Source organism: Lissotriton vulgaris, chromosome 7 (assembly GCF_964263255.1).
Source record: "Lissotriton vulgaris chromosome 7, aLisVul1.2, whole genome shotgun sequence".
NCBI classification, from domain to species: Eukaryota; Metazoa; Chordata; class Amphibia; order Caudata; family Salamandridae; genus Lissotriton; species Lissotriton vulgaris.
In genome coordinates, this window is record NC_141695.1 from 769,499,923 (window position 1) to 769,523,983 (window position 24,061).

At 44.7% G+C, this 24,061-nt stretch overlaps 1 protein-coding gene across 1 annotated transcript in view; it reads left to right on the forward strand.

The window, feature by feature from the left end:
* The window catches only part of TTYH2 (tweety family member 2), a 384,443-nt gene that overhangs the window by 326,594 nt on the left and 33,788 nt on the right, over nucleotides 1-24,061 (forward strand). Inside the window, exons 10-12 of the mRNA XM_086930996.1 lie at nucleotides 9,968-10,060; nucleotides 13,544-13,686; nucleotides 18,770-18,955. Coding sequence (XP_086787122.1) covers nucleotides 9,968-10,060; nucleotides 13,544-13,686; nucleotides 18,770-18,955 — 422 coding nt within the window. The remainder of the gene's footprint in view (nucleotides 1-9,967; nucleotides 10,061-13,543; nucleotides 13,687-18,769; nucleotides 18,956-24,061) is intronic.

Below are 24,061 nucleotides of genomic sequence, written 5' to 3' on the forward strand. Positions count from 1 at the left end.
ATAACCTGTCAATCGTGCTATGGTCAGATGTTGGGTTTGAGTCCGATTCAAAAGGACTTCTACAGAATGTGGAACCTGTACTGTCAATGGATGTCCTAACACAATAGAATCACTCTGTCTGATTGCTAAAGCTGTGGCTGCAACTGATTTCAAACATGCTGGAAGGGCTTGTGCGACTGGGTCTAATGTACTGGAAAAATAAGCACAAGGCTTGTGTGAACCTGCTTGTTCCTGGGTAAGGACTGACAATGCAGTACCTTCACGTTCTGTAACAAAAAGTGTAAAAGGCTTACTGTAACATGGTGTTGCTAAAACAGGTGCTTGACATAAGGCTTTCTTTAAGTCCTTAAAAGCTTGTGTATGTTCCTGAGTCCAAGGGAGGACAGACGAAGTCGCTGCCTCCTGTGTTGTTAACTGAATGAGTGGCTTTGCTAGAAATGCATATTGGGGAATCCATTGTCTACAGTATGAGGTGAGGCCTATAAAGGCCCGTACCTCCTTTTGTGTTCTGGGTGGTGACATGTTAACAATTAACTGAATGCGATCAGGTGTGAGTTGTCTCCCCACTTTGGACAGCAAGTGACCCAGGTACACAACTTGCTGAACACAGAATTGTAGCTTCGAAGGAGACACCTTGTGTCCCTTGTCAGCCAGGAAGTTCAAAACAATCAGAGATGCATTTTCGCATTCGGGTTCGCTTCGAGCGGTGATCAGCAGATCATCGACATACTGAAGCAGAGCAGTGTGAACTGGCATGTGGATACTGTCTAGTTGTTTTTTCAATGCTTGACTATAGATGCTGGGGCTTTCTGTGAACCCTTGAGGTGCACGGGCAAATTTAAAAGATCGTCCATTTAAACTGAATCCGAACAAATATTGGCTCTCCGGATCAATGGGGACACTGAAGAAAGCATTCTTGAGATCGATTACAGTAAAGAACGCTGCTTCGGAATCAATGGCTGTCAGTAACGAAGAGATATCTGGGACCACAGGGTACTGTGGTACAATGCATTTGTTCAATTCGCGCAAATCAATAACCAATCGATAAACAGGTGGGGAATTTTGGTCAGTACGTTTGAGAACAGGAATGATAGGAGAATTACACACATTAGAGTCGGTTTCCACAACCACTCCTTGTGCGATTAGCTCGTCAACGATTCTCAGTAAAGCCACTACAGCATCTGGAGGTAACTTGTATTGTCGAATTCGCGGTAATACCACTCCTGCCTTAAGTGTGACTCGATACGGGGTAATGTGCATGCAACCTACATCAGTGGGGCCCTGCGCCCACAGGTGGGCAGGGACGTTCTGTAGTCGGGGATCCATATCTCTCAATACATAATGGCCTTTGAAATCTCGCAAAAATAATCGTACTCCCTCGGGAGAACAACAAATAATGGCTCCTAGAGCTTTCAGTGTTTTTATGCCTAATAGATTTTCTGGACATGATTTCGTGAGCAATAAGTCTGTAGTCCGTGTCAGAGGACCTACTGCAAGAGGGAGGGGTTGTGATACTTCGTTGATAATTGGTTTTCCTGAAAATCCGAGGGACACGTTCTGTGAGCCTGAGAGGGGTGCCCCTGGTACTTCATTGTGACTTATCGTGGTTCTGCTTGCCCCTGTGTCAATGAGAAACTTTCTGTCTTTCCCTAAAACTTGACTATGTACATAAGGACCATTCTGATCTACAGGAACTTCAATAAGAGGCAAGCGGAATTCACTCTCTAGGCTGTTTCATGTGTATCGTTGGTAATCAGGGTAATCGTTCTGTGCATACTGATACATTTGCTGTGTAGTGGTTTGTGTCGCAGTAATGGGCTGTTGCTGAGGTATCGCTACTGTCTGTGAAGGAGCTGGCATGGGTGCGATCTGCTGTGTGTTCTGGGGTACTTGTTGAGAAGTCTGATCTTGTCTAGGAGGACGTGGTCTCTCTTTAGTCTTGCCCGTGGCAATATTATGCTTCAAAACGGCACATTCATTTATATAATGACCTGGCTGCTTGCAATAATTACATACACCCTTTACGGGAGCTGACGAATTACTAGATTGGTTCGCACCCTTCTTCTGACCATCAGCAGGAACTGACTGTGCAACTAACATTTTCATTTTCGTATCTTTCATACGTCTCTGTTCATGTTCTTGTTCTTCTCTAACTCTATTCTGGTGATACTGTAACATTTGTAACATTTGCGAAGGGGTATTAGCTTGCCAAGTGCTTTCTACTTTCAGTACTCTATTCTTGACCTGGGGTAAGGAATTCTCGACTAATTTCGTTACAAAAAGATGTGGATATGACTCGCTACTTGCTTTCAGACCACTGTTAATACCAAAACATTTCTCAAATCGTGTATAAAAATCACTAGTATCTTCATCAGGTTTCTGTTTGCATGCTGAAATTGCCCCCCAATCTTCCTTCTTCGTACTCAATAAACGTGGCAACACTTGTACTAACAAACTTGGTAACGTTTTTACTTTATCTCCAAGCCCTAGGCCTGGCACTCGGGTATTCTCTTCATCTTGTAATGCAACCCAATCAATCTTTGCATCACCAACCTCCCACTCTTTTTCCTTGAGTTTCTCATATATGCCTGGAGGCAGTAATACTTTCAGTATTTTCATGAGGTCTGGATAAGTGTAATCGCCCATTAATAACATATCCTTTATTTCGCGGTGAAAACCTGCAGGGTCTTTATCGTGACTGGGTACTAATTTCTTCATTTCTAATAATTCCATTTTAGTTACAGGAGTATACACAAACACGCGTCTAAGCGTGTGGTCTGCGTTCTGGACGGGGTGCACTTCTCGCAACGGATTCTGTCTATCCATGTAATACATGGTCTTTCGTTCCATAACAGGTGCTGCGTTAATCTGTGGACATAAGAATGTATTATACTTGTGGCGGTGTTCTAGAATTACCTTAATCAGGTCAGTACTTAGACCTTTCCATCTGTTCGTGACCAGTTCTATTAGTATATCGCGCAGGGGACCTGGATCAGAATGTTGGCTCTTATATAACAAAAGCAGATGCTGTATCATGTACATACCAGCTAAACGCTGCTCACTCGGTGTCAAGTTCAGGAACGTATGCGCTAACGCATCATCACCATATTTCTCAGAACTATCAGCCCATTGCACGGCTGACCTGGCTAATTCTTGTTCATCCATAGAGTCAAGTACATGATACCCCATGCGCTCTTGAAGTACTCGGTCGGTAGCTTGGAATAGGTGTTCGGGTGTTTTAGGATTACACATGGCTTCCTGATATATTCTTTTACATTCTGGGCGCACTGGGCGCATCGAATTATTAAACGGTCTTCCTTTACCTACATACGCTACCATTTCTCTGACTGGCGACTGTGCTTGTGCTAGTGTCTCTGGTTCTTCCTCTGCCTCCTCCTCTGTGGATTCATGTTTGTCGGAATCTACTTCCGGTACGGGCTGTCTTTTCTCGTGCATCTTAATTATTGCAGTTCTGATTCTTCGGTACATGTTATCTATACAGGCTTCTTTGTCATGCTGTCCATCGGATATATGTCGGCCCCATCTGTGGAGCGCTTTCAAAGATTCCAGGTCCGTACCCGGCCTATCTGCTTCTCGAATAAAACAGTTTATAAGAAACCGTAATAACTTGGCTTTAGTATCCACTTTCTGATGGGCCATGGCCTCCTTAATGCTTTCAGGCCCTACTCCTGTCTGCACAAACTTATATATTCGATCTAAGTGATCTGTCATTTCAGGCAATGACATCAGGAAATTCGTGACTCGTCGTAAACGTACTGATGCAAGTAACATGTCCACGTCATTCTTTTTACCAGGTACAGGATCATATCTACAATCTGCAAGGCGATCTCCATAAAATGTAATATCTGTTCTAGGTGTACGCTGTTGCGCTATTTCTCTAAGACTCAGGCGATGGTTTGGTGGCGGAGTCTGGTAACCTGCCCCTCCGGACGCGCCTCCTGAGGCACCGGCTCCGAAAGGGTTAGTCAGATCTGTATCACGGGGAGTAGGAGGAGGTAGATCAGGAGGAGGATTCCGGGGAGGAGTAGCTTGTCGGGGAGGAAGAGCATAAGGGTTCTGACCGTTAGGCACAGGCCCTGGCGCAGGCAATGGCGCAGGCAATGGGGTATTAACATAGGTGGGAGGAACATCATCTAAGTAGGAAGAAAGGAAAACGTCCTTTGCTGTCCTCGGGTGTGTTTTAGTCGGAAGCAATGGGGGTGGTAGGTCCTTCGGTGTTTCTGGAGAGGCCTTAGGCAAGCCTTTTGATAGGATGGGGAACATGCCATTCATAAGCGTATTGCGCTGTCTGTCTACTTGTTCTAATTTTACTCTGATACCTTCCTCAACTAATGCGTCTTCTCGGACCTTGTCGGGTTCCTCCTTATTCTTTTCTTCTAGTCTGTGAGCTTTTTCTGTGCGCCTATGCGACTCTTTACGCCATAACTCGATGGCATCTTTCTGTGACTGTCTGGCTTTCTTTTTCCATAATGCTTCTTCAACTCTCATGATGCAATCTGCATCCCATGTCCCTGCAGCGGGCCATCTCTGATTCTCTGACAGTTCTTTAGTGTAGTCTACCCACAAGTCGAGAAATAAAACAGCGTCTAGGCCGTGCTTATGGTACATAAAGTACCCTGGAGTGTCCCTAGGTGGAATGGGAACAGCTTCTTCTAGAACCCCTTTGCGGGTTTTTAATTGTCTTAGTTTGGAGAACAACGGCATTCTGAAATCAGGCTACTTGATTCTTACTCAGATATGAACACACTATACATAAGACACGTCTAAGCACAACAATGAAAATCGAACATTCACTCATACCACGACATTTGAATGACACATTAAAACATTTCAGGAACGAATCACATTAATAGGTAACAGTGACAAGTACAATAAGATGTACCGCTAAACGGCACGGATACACCTTATACAGGTGCAGACTAGATATACTGCTATACAGTACAGATACACTGCTAAACAGTGCAGAACAGGCTCGTGTACCCGAACCCGACTTGACCGGCACAAACTAATGCGCACGTCAGGATGCGTCCCTAGCAACGGTACTCACCAGGAAGCACGGAAACAGAAGGCCTCGGAAACTCTGGACTGGACTCGACACGGACTGGATTCGGACTCGACGCAGATACTTCGGAACCTCGGATTCTGGTGGGCCTCGGTATACCACGGATCTTGCTCTCTCAGCTAGGCTCAGGTCGGGATCCTCCGCACTCCTCACCGCCTCGTCTGGGTGTCGATCGCAGCCTCAGTCACCTCCATTGGCCTGAGGGAGATACAGGAAATCCTGCGGGTACGCGTAGTTGTCCGTCCGGCTGTGGCAGGGGGCTAGGCCTGCAACACACCGCCGGCGCGTGGGGTGGGGGAGGGGTCCCTATTCGGGCGCCAGAACTGTGGTAAAATCGATTACCTATACTTAATTTGCTATCAATAATCAATAAGAATAACTCAGAAAAATAAGAGGCAAAATCCGGGATATTGAGGTAAACTCAAAAGGGTTTTATTCCTGTAAAAGGAATTGGGTTATTGGCTCGAGCCAAGGTGGCATAACCATTCCATCACCACACAGGTTCAGGAAGGGGCAGACAGACAACATATTGTTTACAGAGGTACATATATATAGTCAATGCATTACAATGTATGAGCATACAGTAGGCGTAACAGCTGGAAAAGAAGAGATAAAACATGGAAACGTCATCAAAAAGGCGGTACAATGGGCGTGCATGAAGGCGTACACTAGAAACGTCACTTGTCATGAGGTCACAAGTAGGTGGATCCATAGGAGAATCCTGCAATGTCAGCAGAAATACATGGCAGAGATGCGCGCGCAGCAGCTTGACGTGGGTCTGACGTATAACCAGAAGGTGAAAGGACTTGACATTTAGCACTACAAGTGTAGACATAAGTGTAGACATAAGTCTGGGATGTCAGATCAACCTAATCCCAAATTGTATCTGGTATCGTATGTTTAAGGAACAATAGTGTCTGGAAGGGAAAAGGTCTCTCGGGCGGAGACTACTCTATACTGTCTGCATGTATGCGTCTACGTGTTGGTATGCGGGTGAGGGGGCATGGTCCTACCATGGCAACGGAGTCTATGAATTACTTGCACGGAGACAGAAGGACCGGGCCCTCTGCTCCTGCAGCTGGGAGGATGTTTACTTGAGCTACGAGACAGGAATGTGTTTTCGAGGAGTGGAGCAGATAATTCGAAGGTTGAATACAGTCTTGGCAGGCAGAGGTTAGGCTATGCGCCGGAGCCGCGCAAGGAGTAAGGTGGGGGCCACTGGTACAGAGGTAGCCTGGACTGAGGCCCTCGGAGTCAGAAAGCAGGAGAGAACTCGTAAAAAAGGCTCAATGGCATATTCTGGGCCTACTTCGCCAGAGCTGAAAAACGTGTAAAGTGTACCACAAAAAGACGGTGGCACGACATATATAGGAACTGAATATTCAATCCGTTCATGGCGGATCTGAAAGAGGACAAGTTAAAGACGGACGCAAATTTATTTGCGTCTTCGTAGCTGGCACAGGAGGGAAATAACATGCACTGCAAGCTAGTACATGGAGACGGTGGGGTACTCGCTGGGGAACACTACTCGATCAAAAATTATATTTCCTCAAGGGAACAGGTACACTTCTTCAAACTGTGCACAGAGCATGGGAAAGAGAGCTGAGCTGCACTCAGGGAACAGGTACACATCTTCAAACTGTGCCCAGAGTATGGGAAAGAGAGCTGAGCTGCACTCAGGGAACAGGTACACATCTTCAAACTGCGCACAGAGCATGGGAAAGAGCTGAGCTACACTCAGGGAACAGGTACACATCTTCAAACTGCTCACAGAGCATGGGAAAGAGAGCCGAGCTGCACTCAAGGAACAGGTACACATCTTCAAACTGCGCACAGAGCATGGGAAAGAGCTGATCTGCACTCAGGTAACAGGTACACATCTTCAAACTGCGCACAGAGCATGGGAAAGAGATCTGTTCTGCACACAGGGAACAGGTACACATCTTCAAACTGCGCACAGAGCAAGGGAAAGAGCTGAGCTACACTCAGGTAACAGGTACACATCTTCAAACTGCGCACAGAGCATGGGAAAGAGCTGAGCTACACTCAGGGAACAGGTACACATCTTCAAACTGCGCACAGAGCATGGGAAAGAGAGCTGAGCTGCACTCAGGGAACAGGTACACATCTTCAAACTGTGCACAGCGCATGGGAAAGAGCTGAGCTGCACTCGAGGAACAGGTACACATCTTCAAACTGCGCGCAGAGCATGGGAAAGAGAGCTGATCTGCACACAGGGAACAGGTACACATCTTCAAACTGTGCACAGAGCATGGGAAAGAGAGCTGATCTGCACACAGGGAACAGGTACACATCTTCAAAGTGCGCACAGGGCATGCGAAAGAGAGCTGAGCTGCACTCAGGGAACAGGTACACATCTTCAAACTGTGCACAGAGCATGGGAAAGAGAGCTGATCTGCACACAGGGAACAGGTACACATCTTCAAACTGTGCACAGGGCATGGGAAAGAGATCTGTTCTGCACACAGGGAACAGGTACACATCTTCAAACTGTGCACAGAGCATGGGAAAGAGAGCTGATCTGCACACAGGGAACAGGTACACATCTTCAAACTGTGCACAGGGCATTAGAAAGAGAGCTGAGCTGCACTCAGGGAACAGGTACACATCTTCAAACTGCGCACAGAGCATGGGAAAGAGAGCTGATCTGCTCACAGGGAACAGGTACACGTCTTCAAACTGTGCACAGGGCATGGGAAAGAGAGCTGATCTGCACACAGGGAACAGGTACACAATCTTCAAACTGTGCACAGGGCATTAGAAAGAGAGCTGAGCTGCACTCAGGGAACAGGTCCACATCTTCAAACTGCGCACAGAGCATGGGAAAGAGAGCTGATCTGCACACAGGGAACAGGTACACATCTTCAAACTGTGCACAGGGCATGGGAAAGAGAGCTGATCTGCACACAGGGAACAGGTACACAATCTTCAAACTGTGCACAGGGCATTAGAAAGAGAGCTGAGCTGCACTCAGGGAACAGGTCCACATCTTCAAACTGCGCACAGAGCATGGGAAAGAGAGCTGATCTGCACACAGGGAACAGGTACACTTCTTCAAACTGTGCACAGAGCATGGGAAAGAGAGCTGAGCTGCACTCAGGGAACCGGTACACATCTTCAAACTGTGCCCAGAGCATGGGAAAGAGAGCTGAGCTGCACTCAGGGAACAGGTACACATCTTCAAACTGCGCACAGAGCAAGGGAAAGAGCTGAGCTACACTCAGGGAACAGGTACACATCTTCAAACTGCGCACAGAGCATGGGAAAGAGAGCCGAGCTGCACTCAAGGAACAGGTACACATCTTCAAACTGCGCACAGAGCATGGGAAAGAGCTGATCTGCACTCAGGTAACAGGTACACATCTTCAAACTGCGCACAGAGCATGGGAAAGAGATCTGTTCTGCACACAGGGAACAGGTACACATCTTCAAACTGCGCACAGAGCATGGGAAAGAGCTGAGCTACACTCAGGGAACAGGTACACATCTTCAAACTGCGCACAGAGCATGGGAAAGAGCTGAGCTACACTCAGGGAACAGGTACACATCTTCAAACTGCGCACAGAGCATGGGAAAGAGAGCTGAGCTGCACTCAGGGAACAGGTACACATCTTCAAACTGTGCACAGCGCATGGGAAAGAGCTGAGCTACACTCAGGGAACAGGTACACATCTTCAAACTGCGCACAGAGCATGGGAAAGAGAGATGATCTGCACACAGGGAACAGGTACACATCTTCAAACTGTGCACAGAGCATGGGAAAGAGAGCTGATCTGCACACAGGGAACAGGTACACATCTTCAAAGTGCGCACAGGGCATGCGAAAGAGAGCTGAGCTGCACTCAGGGAACAGGTACACATCTTCAAACTGTGCACACAAAGTCTTGCACAGGTCACATTATAGGATTGACTAAGGCACATGTCTTTGCAAGAGCTGCTTATTTCGGACACTTTTCTCAAATGATCATGACTTCTAAAACGGCATCGTAAATATTAATAAGCAAACCAAAAGCAACTACTAAAGAGATCTCTTGATTATCGTCAAAATGTATCCAGAATCGTTTTTTCGTGTGTAGGCAAAGGATGCCAGAGGCTTTCAACACAAGAGATAACCTGCAATGCACGTGATTTTTGTTTGAATTCCTCATATATTAAAGTTTCTAATTTCTTAAAAATGCATTCACAAGAAAAGGGCTTGTTACATTTTTAAAAGGTGATCATATCTCCCATTTAATGACGTGTATGAAAGCTGCTTGATCAAACTGCAACAGTCCATGCAGATGGTTTCTGTGAAAAGCACAAACATGCATTTCAGAACACAAAATAACTATCTTTTAGCTCACTGCGGGGACTTCCGGTTTCCTGATTAGAGCACAACGCAGTCTGGTATACACCCCTTGTGCGGTGCCCCTCTAACGGCGTGAATGAGGCTAGCCACAAGTAGCAGCTGCTATGCATGGCACTGCCATTGCTACTCTTAGCACTCATTCCCCTTCACTTCAGGATTGATTAAGGAAGAGAAAAGTAACCTTTCTGTAGGGCCAGTCCTTGAGCTCCCCTTAGGCATTTTGCAGCAAACAGGAGGTTAAGGAGCTAATGGAGGAAGAAAGGACATCCCTTTGATGTCATAAGGTGTTCAGATGGCACGTGGTGTTCTTGTGCGACCTCCAGCACATTGGTGAATTTCTCTTCTTAGTCATTTATTCAGGTGTCGGCAGATGGATCCCGTTATAGCTTCTAGTCCTGCATTTCCATCTGGGTCATTTCCTCTCCCCTACTCCCTCTCATCAGCTCATTCTCTTACCTCTGTGCACCTCTCTTTGTGACTCCCATTCTTTCATCTCCTCTCTTTTTCTGTTCCAGAAAGACCTTCTGGGAATCCAGCAGATCCTGAACTCCTCTGAAGCCAGCCTTCACCAGCTCACCGCCATGTTAGACTGCCGTGGGCTGCACAAGGTAAGTGACGCGTTGATGGTTTCCACGGTGGCAGGACTGAGACAGACTTGAATAGTTCTCAGTGTCTACACTCTTCGGTGGGACACGTGCCACGCATACACCTGTGAAAATCAGTACCTGATGAAAATTCAAAATAAGCATGGATTTGCAATATTTATAATGTCCGCAGTCTGTATGAGATGTTAGCCTAACAGTGTCACAGTGTGGATTGAAGTAGCAGAGGAAAAATAAATGTACTGGTCATTTGAATACAGTCTAAAACTGGGCACACTGGTTTGCCTACGAAAGACTTCAGCCAAGGGCCCTGAAATGCTTCACGCCTCTGACACAGCATCACGATGGACATTCATAAATCCCCCACCGTGCTCCTTTACCAGGCAGACACACAGTACTGTGGCTGCTGTGAATTGTCCTTGTATGCTGTATATTTGCCACTCTTCCAGTAATTTTGATGTGATTACTGATTCAGTTCACGGTGTCACGAGTGAAGATGCCTTCAGAGGTTGGGCGCTTCATGGCCCTAAATAAAAAATCCACATTTTCGGACTTCCTTTATATTTCGAGTCATGCTCCCTTTAATGTTGTATTGATTCAATGTATACAAATAGAGGTAAGGTGACTTGGTAGTATATTTATTCTTAGAGCTATGTAACGGAAATGCGGGTCAGTGAATCCTTCCTCACCTATGAGAATAAGTGGACGCATTGCCAAATGTTTATATATTTTGGATACGGGTAGAGGCTTTTGCTCTACAAAGGACCTTGCAGATGTGCTATGAAAAGAAAAAGCACGTCTGGTATCGGTGTATTGTGTTTGTGTGTGAGTGGATTACGGTCCAGGCCCAGCTGTCGCTCTTCTGTCCCTGTGGAAGTCCCTGCAGTGATGTAATCATGCCGTCGCAATGGCCCATCTGTTGAAGGGGTCTGACATGAACCTTTCCAGCTTGCTCCACAGTTCAGCATGAGGGGCATAGTTTACGGACACGAGAATCGTGAAGGGGTAACGCTGGCTGTGCATCCAAACACAAGTCGTAGAATGCCCTGGCTTCAAAAAACTAGTATGCAGGAGCTCATCCAAGATCTCCCTGAGAGACTGATAAAATGCGCCACTTTATAAAAGCAGTTGCATTTATTGAATTAATACATCTTATTTTACTTGGGCCAGGTTATCTCTATAAGCACTGAAAGCACGGTAGATTTCTATGGCAACCTATATTCTACACACTTTGTACTTCTGCAAAAAAAGTGATAACCAATTTTGTACTCCATTGCTGCTTGTGATTTGGGAAATTGAGCAGTGCAACTTATGAAAGCATTTTTGCACTAGTGCTAAAAAAAAAAGGAAATAGATTGTTAAACCATCACATTAAATATGAGTGTTGCTGATAAACTATGTAGGTCGCATGATATAATGTTTAACGCTAACCCTTGAGCAACTTTTGTTTAAAGCATGGATCCAACTGTTTTCACACTGTTTTGATTCATAAATATTACAAAATAGAAGAAGCTGATTTTGTATTAAATTAGCCCCCTTTTCCACATAAAAAAAAAGTATTGGCCCTTCTTTTTAACAATGGTTCAAAACGACATAACGTGGCTCAAAATTTCCTGCAGTGTTTGAGGTTAAGGAACGTAGGAAAAACAGGTAACTGATGTTCCTATTAATTAAACGTGAAAGCAGCAGATCTCAGTCCAGAACGGCCTGTAGTTGCATCGCTTAAAGGAATAACCCTGTTGTTTTGAGTCAACAATATCTCAACTGGATTCAGTAAAAGTTGGTATATAAGTATGTACAAGACATTACAATTGAGACAAACAAAAGGGAGAGACTCTGAATTATTTGTTGAAAGTGCTCATGGCATCATATATTTTTTATTAAAAAGTAAAACATAAGTTATATCAGCACTGTATTGCGAAAATGCAGAGGCAACCCTGAAGGACTTGGTGCACTATGTGTTTGTGACAATAAGTGATGGCGCAATTGACAAGTGAAGAACACAGCGCTGGGCGCAAAGTGAAAAAGTGATGTAAAATATATACAGGATGAATGGTTCTAAAGAATAATTTTCTTGAAATAAATTACTCATGATTCAGAACAATTCCATGAACCGGGGAAGGATGTGCACCATAAAGTGCTCTGGAAAAGGATGGTAGACGGCGTTTTGATCCTTAATAAGTCAGGATCATCATCAGGACCGGGAAGCCAAGGTCGTGGGTGCTGTAATGTGGGTGATCAAGAATTAGGATTAAATCAGAGCCGGTGTGCAGTGGCAGCGTTGAAGAACATCTGCTATCCGGCGCGGCAACCAGTTGTGTGGGTCATGTGTAGCCGGAAGGGATCCGGTGTCAGGTGCAGGGTTGCAGCCCCGATCCACTGCTCGAAAGGACCCGGAGTGGGATTCCTGGGTAATTAGATGATGAGGATGGATGAATCCAGTCTGTGGGTGGCGAGTATGTCTGAGACCGCCACAAGCGTGTGCCGAGTTCACTGGTTCCGAATTACTCGGGATTCCTGATCTCCTTTAGTTCACACCACTGTGTGTTGCGACTGATAGCAGATGTTCTTCAACACTGTCACTCCACACCGGTTTTGATTTAATCCTGATTCCTGACCACCCACATTACAGCACTCACGACCTTGGCTTACTGGTCCTGTTGATGATCCTGACTTATTAAGGATCAAAAGGCTGTCAACCATCCTTTTCCAGTGCAATTTAAGGCTCACATCCTTCCCTGGTTCATGAAATTGTTCTGCATCATATGTAATTTATTTCAAGAAAATTATTCTTTAGAACCATTCATCCTATATATATTTTACGTCACTTTTTCACTTTGCGCCCAGCGCTGTGTTCTACACTTGTCACTTGCGCCGTCACTTATTGTCACAAGCACATATTGCACCAAGTCCTTCAGGGTTGCCTCTTCATTTTTGCAATACAGTGCTGATATAACGGTCATGTTTTACTTTTTTTCAAAAAATGTATGATTCCACGAGCACTTTCAACAAATAATTCAGTCTCTCCCTTTTGTTTGTGTCAATTGTAATGTCTTGTACATACATATATACCAACCTTTACTGAATCCAGTTGAGATATTGTTGATATTTACATTGAACTTATCCAGATCTCAACGTGGTCTATGGATTATACTCCTGTGGCGTTTTACTCTGTGTTTTTGAGTCCGACACTTTTGTGTAGCAAACATTCCTTAATCTCCTCTGGGCACTGTGTGTTTACTACTCATGTACGATGCCAATCTGAGAGCACTGAATAGCTGCACCATATCTGTGTGAGGTCCTCACACTTCCTGCCAGTGCCTGCTTCTCATGCTCCATCACTGTGGACTCCTCACTGCAACAGTGTGAGTTGTTCAGATGCTGTTCATCAGTCTGTGTCCATTAGCAGTGGAAAGAGAAAGGGGGTATTGAAGCGCTGGAGAGTTTGTACTATAATAACGTGTCTCTCTTCAACCATCTCTGTTTTAGGACTACCTGGACGCCCTTGTCGGAATCTGCTATGATGGGGTGGAAGGGCTGTTGTACCTGGGTTTGTTCTCGCTGCTAGCAGCTGTAGCCTTCTCCGCCATGGTGGCCGCAATACCGCAGGCCTGGAAACAGTGCGCAGCCCGGTGAGTATGTTGGAGCTTGTGTTTCCTAACAGCTGGGGTGAGAGGAAAGCTAATCAAGTGAGGACAGAAGCATTATTGCCAAGGTGAATGGGCAGATCGAGTTATCCGCTGGGCGGGGGATATCCATTTTTCCCAGTCTCATTACCTTCCCATAACATATTACAGTAGTGAAATTATCCAAAGGTAATGTAATTAATTAGTATAATGTGCTACAGTTTACATCCTGTTACATTTCCAAGTGTCTCTTAGGAAAAGCCTTAATTATTACATTATGCCTTCTCAACATTTTGTCTTTTTTATCCTTAATTGAAATAATTTGTGTTCCTGTTGCTAAATATGAAAGTTATTTGCAAAGGATGACCTTTGAGAATTGATGACTAATGGCTTTGTTTTCCCCATGCTTCTGTAATGTACATATATTATTGAATTTGCCATCAGTGACTGTCCTGAAATTTGTTATGGAAAATTGGCAAATCTGGGGCAATTGTAGCATTATTTTCATGACACAACATTTAATCAATTAAGAATGTTTCTGTGGATAGGCTCTTGAATAGAGACTGAAATTATACCTGTACAAATGATCTAGGTGTTAGAAAAACAAAGGTAAAAAAGTCTGCTGCAAACACGTTCGAAAGAATATCCATTCAAAATCCATGTACAGGACACCAGGTAATTAGGTAGTGGAACTGGATATCAAGTTACTAAATGGGGCTAAGGTTAACAACGAAAACATGCAATGTGGTTGTAGGTTTGGATTCCAAATACATTGGAATATAGTTGTAACACGCAAGAAAAGATTTGATTAAAAAACAATATTATCTTTTACTTAGCCATAGAAAACAGTGAGGTTAAAATAAGGAACAAGGGCCCTGATGTACAAAATACGTTTGTGGTCACAGACCTTGCAATTCACAATTAAAGACTTGGCAAATGTAAAAGAGTGTTTTTCAATGTACAAAATGTCTTTTGCAACTCAAAAAAGTTTTTCCGACTAACAATAGTGGTTCTAACACTTATTCTGAATTGCGAGTAAGCGGGGGTAGAAAGGGTCATCCTCTCCTGTTCTCAATTCACAGTTGCATCACAAACCATTGACCATATATCAACACCTGAGTTACGGGAGGTGCATGATTTGCAAGGTGAAGCTGCTTCTTAGATCAGCTTCCCCTTTGGGAATTGTTGGGTGGCTGCAGGAAGTGTGTTGACAGTGGTGCTGGGGACCACAGCTTGCTCCCACTGTCGTCTTCCCAAATTGTTTTTTTTTAGCTATGTACATGTGGCACCTGACCCTTCAAGATACATGCACTTAAAAAAAAATGTATTTAAAAATGTGTAGGCAGGGATAGAGATCAGCCGTCAGCTGCATGCGACCCTCCTTGTGTTTATGGTCAATAACAAGAGGTCTCAAATAGCGACCTGCCTAATTAATATTCAGTAGGCAAGTCAATTTATGTTACTTTGCGAATGGTCTATTTACAGTGCAACTTCTTGGGTACATTGGTCTCGTCACAAATTGCATCCCTATTCACAAATCAATTGATGTGCAATTTGCACATCTTGATTTGTGAATCGGGATTAGTACATCCGCTCCAAGAATTCAAACTGTTTTATTGTTCATCCTTGGCAAGTCACAATACTGGTGCTCTCCAGTTGCATAGCCAAGTACTCTGTATTAGCCTTCACTTTCACAGAGTAGCGAGACTGAACAGCCGAGGCTTATTCCAAGAAGGGGAGGGGTTTAGAGACTTGGAATCAGTATGACACCATAGATAATACCAAATGAATTAAAAATAAATCCGTTTTGACTTTATAAAAAGAAAAAGACTGTATTAACTGCTAAGTAAAAAATGTAAATTGAAAATAAAGTACCCAGAGAAAACCAAAAGGTCATGCCATTGTATAGGCCGAAGACACAGCCTCTAATTTTGAATAGCTCCCATGCACTAAGCACTAGAATCGATTTACCATTTTATTTTTCGACCAGTGTTAAGCTATGGCGATGCTTTGATTGACTGAAAGTTTTAGCGTCTGTTTCACAAAGATGGGGCATTGTTTTGGGGATGCATGCTGGGAAACTGGTGCTAAGGCTTAACTTTGATGTAGCCAACTGCGGTACCAATGGATGCTGCCACATTTAAAATCGCATGTGCCTGAGCCCAAAAACCCACCACCCAAGCACTACAAAACAAACTGTGATATCCGTTTCTGAAATTCATAGTACCAAGTTTATTTTGCCTCGGTGATGCCAAGGTGTCCTGGCACCTCCGGAAGAGCGGGAGGCCTTCACTCAATAATGAAAAAGGCCTGTGGTTTTACGTTGCTCTTTTCAGTCTTTAATTTCTACTGCCTACAGCTCTATCCCTCAAAGCTGTGGGATGAGGGAGCATCAATGGATTTCTCACAAAGTAGTCCAGTGTTTGCAAATATCTGCCCCAGAGCAAAGGATACACTGGCACTGAGCACCAACGCCACTCTGCAGAGGTGTGAGATGGTGCTGCAGTCTGCCTTAGCAGACTCAATAAGCACCTGCATGGTGGCGTTCTTGTACCCCAGCTAAATGCAAATCTTGGTGGTAGACGTGCTACACAAGGAGGCCCATGAATGTGTGGTGAAGCACAGACTCTGTCGAAGGACTCCGGGGGCCAAGGGAGAAAGATGCAAAGTGACTTGTTGCAGGGGTTGCGCCTGCCAGCTTATGTCGCAACTGTAGCCTCTCACCAGCACAGTTGGGCTTGCTGGGTGGTGGTTCATTTCCTTACCTTGTTTTGGCAGTTCCAGTTTGTTGGAGGACTGTTAACTGGTTCTGGTCTGAGGTTGGTGACTCCTCTAGACTGGGGGTGCTTCACTGGTGCAGGCTTTCCAGACAAATTGGCAGGCAGGCGAGAGTCTCGGAAGGAACTTCAACCACCCTTCTCCCAGGTAGGAGAGGAATTGGCACCAGAGGAAGGGGTCCATGCTCTGGGAGGCATTTGTCAGGACCACGTAGGTCCATGGGGGATTCTGGGTACTGGCCAGCACTAATACTGTCCATGGCACAACACATTGCAACCCCAAGTGAAACGCTGAGTAAAGTTGAAACGTTTCTGCCCGCTAAAGAGGCTCACTTTCACAAGTTTCTACCTGGATTAACATGAATGTGGAAGGCACGGGAAAAAGATTAGTGGAATTCAATCTCCTCCGAGATGAATGAAAACACTCCTAATAAGGGTGGATTAGGTTTCCAGAAGGGATACCATTATGAGGTTCCGTCAACAGGGCTGTGCCTGCCTGTCTTAGCTTTGTGTATCATCTTTGCTTGGGCCTCAGTCCCACATTGCCGGTGCTCACATTTTCTGCTACCAGTACTAATGCCACTCGATGCCAATGCTAATAAACTGGACCCACAAATATTAATGTTAATAGAGTCCCATACCTGGAGTTCACCTGTTCTAAGTGCTGCCAGTTTGGGCACATGACTGAGAAACCTAACATTCTGCCTCCTGGCTTTAGTAGATTGTTGTTCACCTAGCTGGGGTACTTGCGCAGCTGATTTTAGGCTTATACCCCGCTGAAGAGGACAATGCTTTTCCTCCATACCCTCTGGTCTTGAGAAATGTGAAAGGGGCCTCATGTGGTGATATAGCAGCTTGTCTTTGATGGTACATGTTGATTAAATGTGGAAGATGTGATTAGTACTTTAGCCTCTTGTTTCCACAGCAGGGAACTTAACTTCTAGACCACACTTCTTTTCCAGTTTATAAAATTTTTCTAGAAGTACTGATTGCAGACCTCAGGGCCAGGCCGATCGAAAAGATCCTAGTTCCATAGTTTGCCTTTGGTGGGGCGCCTTGCTAAATACAATGTCTGGGCCCTGAGGCTTTTGCAGAGCGAAGAGGCAGGTTATACCGGTCCTATGGGAGGTTTTCAGTGCTGCAAACAAAGACTTGTTCTATGGTTCGTCATGGTAAACGACTCGATGCATTTCCAAAGTCCGCGCCCACGTTCGGAAGGTAGTGCACCAGAAACCTGAAGGGTTGTAAGAAATGTTTCAGGCCTGTGTAGTTCAGTCGCTACAATAAATGCGCTAGATTTTTCCAGAAGTTAAAATATTTCAGGTGATTAAACAGGTGCCACAGAGATCTTAATGTAACTGCAGGCCTTTAAATCAAATCCCACATCTTCTGATACAGCCTTTTATCCTATTGAGCTCAGTGAAATGAGGACCAGTGTGTAACTATATAGGGTAATACGAACACCTTTGGTGTACATTGCTTTGATGACCCAAAACAGAGGCAAAAAGTTCTATATAAATAATGCATGACTATGCGAGTATAATTATCCACCCTGGGCTTTCAGGACTGTTGCTCCAGAATGCTGAGTGTGTTCACTAACATGGAATTTGTATGCTTTAAAAAAAAAAAAATTTAAAAGGCACCTGTACCAGTCCGCGAGCACAACTCCCTCTATTGCTCGCTTTTTGAATATCATTTTTATTTTGACGATCCATAATTATTTTATGATATATTGTATAGTGGTGCACAATGATGTTTTTATGGTCGGTACCATATCAAAATGCAGACTTCAAAACTAAAGCTGGAAAAAACCTAGTCTGCAACAAATGAGGCTCAAGCGTATACACCTCTAAAATAAAGATCCACAAAATATTTGTCTAAAAGTGTCGACCAAATTCGCTTCCTATCTGTTGTATGTTTGGTTTAAATTACATCTCAGATTCCTCTCCGACCATATATCGGGGTAGACTTGGGTGGTTGTTAAACTTTTTGTGGATAGAAATTTGTATGGTCTTTATTTTTACAGTTTACGCTTTTGAAACTTTGTTTTTGTTGTAGACTATGTTTTGTAGTCCCTATTTTCTGTTTACCACAAAGCATGTTTTATTTACGACCACTTCTTCATCAGGGAATATGGTAGTAATTAGAGTCACCTTCTTAGCTTGATCCAAAACTAGACCAGTATCCCTCGCCCTGTTACCTCTTTAGGTGCAGGGAAAGTGCAACAAAAGTAGCACACAGTGTGAGGTGTGAAGAACTCATGTAGTCATTTTTGCTCCCACAATAACCCCATTTCTTCTTGCTATTTGCAGGGATCGGGAGTACACCGACATTGATGAGGAGGACCCCTTCAACCCACAGGCCCGCCGCATTGCTGCCCACAACCCCGACCGGGGGCCAATGCGCAGTTTCTGCAGCTACAGCAGCAGCCTCGGGAGCCAGACCAGTCTTCACCCCCCAGCACAGACCATCTCCAATGCGCCAGTCTCGGAGTACATGTGAGTGTCTGAAATATTTAATGGTGTTCTCTCCCCGCTTTCTTACTCTTCTGCCTTAGGAAGCATTAATCACAATTATTCAGCAGGATTCATTCTCAAAAAGGTTTGAACCTCTGCACCGAAATTTACAATGACAGTCTTTGTGAATATAGCTTTACAGCTGAAGACTAATGTTACTACAAACTGAATATCTGTGTCCAAGCAAGTGCTGCAAACAATACCAGGGGGAAAACAAATCATAGTCATATCTGCATGGACAATGTACAAAATGCTCTACGAAAGAAGACCTAATTTGTATGGGGACAAACACCAAATTTCATAAATATGTACCACCATGTAGCTTGAGATCGAGTACCCAGTCCTTTAATGTTCCTTCTTTCAAATGCAAGAAAAGGGGCAGTCCAGCTTTTTGAGTTCAGGAACAACGTACCATCTGAACTTCTCTTGGAGCCTTTGCTGAAATTTAGAATAGTGTTAATGCTCCTGTGGACATTTGAAACACGTCCGGCACCGCGGCATTGCTGTGAAAGGGTTTGGCTGTCTGAGAACATCTATACCTGATTAAAAAGAGTTTCAGTCGAGTGCAGATATTTGAGTGCTTTCTCAACCGAAGGGTACCACAGGAGCATGAATATTTGGGCGGCAACCCAGCTGCCGAGAGAGCACCACCCCGGGAAAATAGGGGGCCAGTTGGACTGGTAACTATCAGTCCTGTTCCTGGAGAAGACGCACAAGGATTTAGGATGTTCCCGTCTGCTAAGGCTCGTCTGGGGGCCTAAAATATCCAACAGAACATTACGAGTACCGGCACTCCATCTCCCATAATACTTTGCACAGTCACATAGGTGCAGCCCATTAGGGGGCGTGTGAGTACGTTTATTAGGAGAGGGTGTGACCGGACTTCACTCGATGTTTGCCGCCGCAGCCTCTGAGGAAGACATTTGAAACGCGTCAGGCACCGCGGCATTGCTGTGAAAGGGTTTGGCTGTCTGAGAACATCTATACCTGATTAAAAAGACTTTCAGTCGAGTGCGGATGTTTGAGTGCTTTCTCAACCGGAGGGTACCACAGGAGCATGAATATATATATATATATATATATATATATATATATATATATATATATATATATATATATCTATATATATATATATATATATCTATATATATATATATATATATATATATATATATATATATCTATATATAGATATATATATAGATATATATATAGATATATATATATTCACGCTCCGTTTGCCCCACAAATTGAGTTGCACTCTGACACAGGCGAAAGGTGGCAAACCTTTATTTCCAGTATGAGCTGGCAGCTGCCTGCTGTTTCCAAATCCAGTCTCTCCCGTACGTTATGCCTGACGCGTTTCTGGAAGATACGACTTCCTTCATCAGAGGCTTTCACAGGATCGATGTGTGCTTTAGGACTCTGTTCCTCTTAATCCAATACGACTTTACACGCCCCCAGATGGGCGGGTTCCTTAACCAGCAAAGCATTGTGGTATACAGAGTCCTGTCTTTTCACGCACTATTGCTGGAGAAAACAGTTTGCGCCCTTAGATGGGCCCCCAACCAACAGTGCCAGCTCTCATCCCTAGCCGGTGTCCCACGGTGCAATTCGGCAACTTCCTAGTCGCGTGGCCCCCGCCGTTACTTGGGGTGGTGCAACTCGGCGACTTGGGCTGCCGCCTAGTATTCACGCTCCGTTTGCCCCACAAATTGAGTTGCACTCTGACACAGGCGAAAGGTGGCAAACCTTTATTTCCAGTATGAGCTGGCAGCTGCCTGCTGTTTCCAAATCCAGTCTCTCCCGTAAGTTATGCCTGACGCGTTTCTGGAAGATACGACTTCCTTCATCAGAGGCTTTCACAGGATCGATGTGTGCTTTAGGACTCTGTTCCTCTTAATCCAATGCGACTTTACACGCCCCCAGATGGGTGGGTTCCTTAACCAGCAAAGCATTGTGGTATACAGAGTCCTGTCTTTTCACGCACTATTGCTGGAGAAAACAGTTCGCGCCCTTAGATGGGCCCCCAACCAACAGTGCCAGCTCTCATCCCTAGCCGGTGTCCCACGATGCAATTCGTCAACTTCCTAGTCGCGTGGCCCCCGCCGTTACTTGGGGTGGTGCAACTCGGCGACTTGGGCTGCCGCCTAGTATTCACGCTCCGTTTGCCCCACAAATTGAGTTGCACTCTGACACAGGCGAAAGGTGGCAAACCTTTATTTCCAGTATGAGCTGGCAGCTGCCTGCTGTTTCCAAATCCAGTCTCTCCCGTACGTTATGCCTGACGCGTTTCTGGAAGATACGACTTCCTTCATCAGAGGCTTTCACAGGATCGATGTGTGCTTTAGGACTCTGTTGCTCTTAATCCAATGCGACTTTACACGCCCCCAGATTGCGGGTTCCTTAACCAGCAAAGCATTGTGGTATACAGAGTCCTGTCTTTTCACGCACTATTGCTGGAGAAAACAGTTTGCACCCTTAGATGGGCCCCCAACCAACAGTGCCAGCTCTCATCCCTAGCCGGTGTCCCACGATGCAATTCGGCAACTTCCTAGTCGCCTGTGTCAGAGTGCAACTCAATTTGTGGGGCAAACGGAGCGTGAATATATACATATATATATATATATATATATATATATATATATATATATATATATATATATATATATATATATATATAGTGGAATTTATGTCATAACGAGCCATACATCGCCAAATTGTGTTATACAGGACTCCTCATTTTAGGGCAGAATATGAAAGAGGTCGCGGGTTTAGGAGTACATTCCCAGAAAGTAGACATTCTGTTGGATGATGATGATACACAAGAGTAGGTCATAGATGTTCCGTTTTGATTGTAAATGTGCATGGAAGAGTTAGTATCATACCGGCCCGTTCATGTGAGTGTGCTCTTCGATGTGGGTGTGGCATTTTAAATGATGTTGTGAGAAAGAACGCGTCTTATTTTTGTCTTCTTGTAGCTGAAGAAGGGTAAGCCTTGAAACACTTTCTGCACGTGGGGGTCTCTAGACACAGCAAATTGGTGCCACAGGCCATGATTCTGAACTGAAAATCATTGGATCCTAAGGTGTTTTTATGTCCAGCCTAGAGTCAGAGCGCACACTGTTCTGCGGGGCATGTTGTATTCTCTGTGCGACTTTTGGCCCATCCCACTGATTTTCATTGAGTCCTTCCCAGTGCTTTAAATGGACCGGTACTCACCGGTACTGAGTACCGGCACTTCTAAATTTTCTGCGCTTGAGTACCGGAACTTTTTCTTGTCTCAGACAGTACCTGTACTCATGGAGCAGCAGCACAACTTAATTTGGCTTCTAAAAAAAAAGCACGACACACTGCTAACGAGCCTGTCCGCTTTTGTGAAGCACTCGTGCTAATCTCCCCTTAACATCTCCTAATTGAGCAATGCCCCTCCTCCTATTGTGCTCTCTAGCCCGGGCTGCTGCAGCCTCCTGGACACAGGAGATTCTTTTAGCAGACCTGCACGCTGGGCTATTGTGCTCTGTTGGCCATCCAAACACCTTCGAAAAATGGCAAAAGCTTTGTTTTTTAAAATTTCTTCATGTGCCCCCTGCTGTCCAGTTCCCTTCAACTAATTTGCAAGGTGTAAACGACTTGGCGCGGGACAGATGAAAGGCCAAATTTGCATCTCACCCCTCTCCCTACTGATAAACACACTGCAGCCATAGCTTGTCGGAGCTTAACTTATAAAGAGGAGAATAATATACATCCTTTTCCTTTAAAATGTAATTAATCAAGAAAGTTTGTGATATTGTGTTATGTATGTTTGATTTCTATAGCACTTTTCCAATGCTTGTGTGATCCAACACTGGAAACAATTTAAGAAGGGGTTTACACTCAATTAAAAGTAAAATATTTATGACATTAGAAAATAATTTTAGTGAACTTTTTTCTTCCTGCCTTTGAAACAATTTCTAACATAAAGCGCCAATGAAACGAAATCTTCAATGAAGAGTTTCATTTGGTCATGAGGTTTTAGCAATGATTTTAATTAATGGCCCCTTAGCACCACGTGTAGCCCCGCCCCCATGGCTCCACCCCCATAGCCCTGCCCGCCCCTAACCCCGCCCACATCTCAATTTGGTGAGTACCTGCACTTATTTTTTTTAATTTAAAGCACCGGTCCTTCCTGTGCCATTCGAACTGCCTTTCTTTTGTATGGTGAATTGGTGCCATTTGCCCCTGGTTTGTCATGCCCATGTTGACTAGCACGGTTACTTTTAATTTTGGCTGGAACACTAGCGCTTGTGTTTGAAGTTGCTGTGATTGACACGTGTGATCGTGTTTTCGCATGCCTTACATGCAGAAGCATAGACGCTCTCAGGCGGCTCCTTCTTCACTGCCATTGCTTAGGGATATGCAGGGCACCACGTGCTTCGTTTTTTAAAATTTATTTTTGGAACTTATGTAACAATAGCGGGCGGCTTTCTTTTGTTTGGTGCTGTTCGCACGTAACGTGAGGCTCTCAAACAGGATGCAAAAACCAGAAGCAAGGGCGGCCGTGTTGATAAGCTGTTGCCAATAACCTATCTCTGCTCGAGGATTGGGTTGACATTTTCTCTCCAAGAGTGCATGTCTGTATCAATCTCACGCCCCTCTCTCCCACTATACTTCCCCGCACCTCCCTAGTGTTCCTGCTCCCATCCTTCCGGGCCACTTTTTCCATATTTTCTCCTCCTCATTTCTCCCTTTTCTGCCTTTCTGCTGCTTTTGTCAAAGTCTGATAATGAACAATAAGCCCTAAAAATGAGCGGCGGTGCAAACATCTAACACTGATTCCGACCGTCAGCCCTTCAAGAAGGAAGTGCCACTTATTGACAGCTGCGCCTGTGAAAATAAAATAAAAATGTGCTTTTCCTAATTTTTACGTGTGTCCCTGCCTGACCCTTTAGCAAGAGCCACACATCTTGAAGCTTTTCACTTGTTCGTCTGCATTTATGTACCTGGGGGCATTTTAATACGTCTGCCGTGGCGCAGTTTTTCCTCTGCTCAGATTGGAAAAAGTACGGTGGGGCCTGCGAGGCTCGAGCTCTATCCATGCGAATGTCA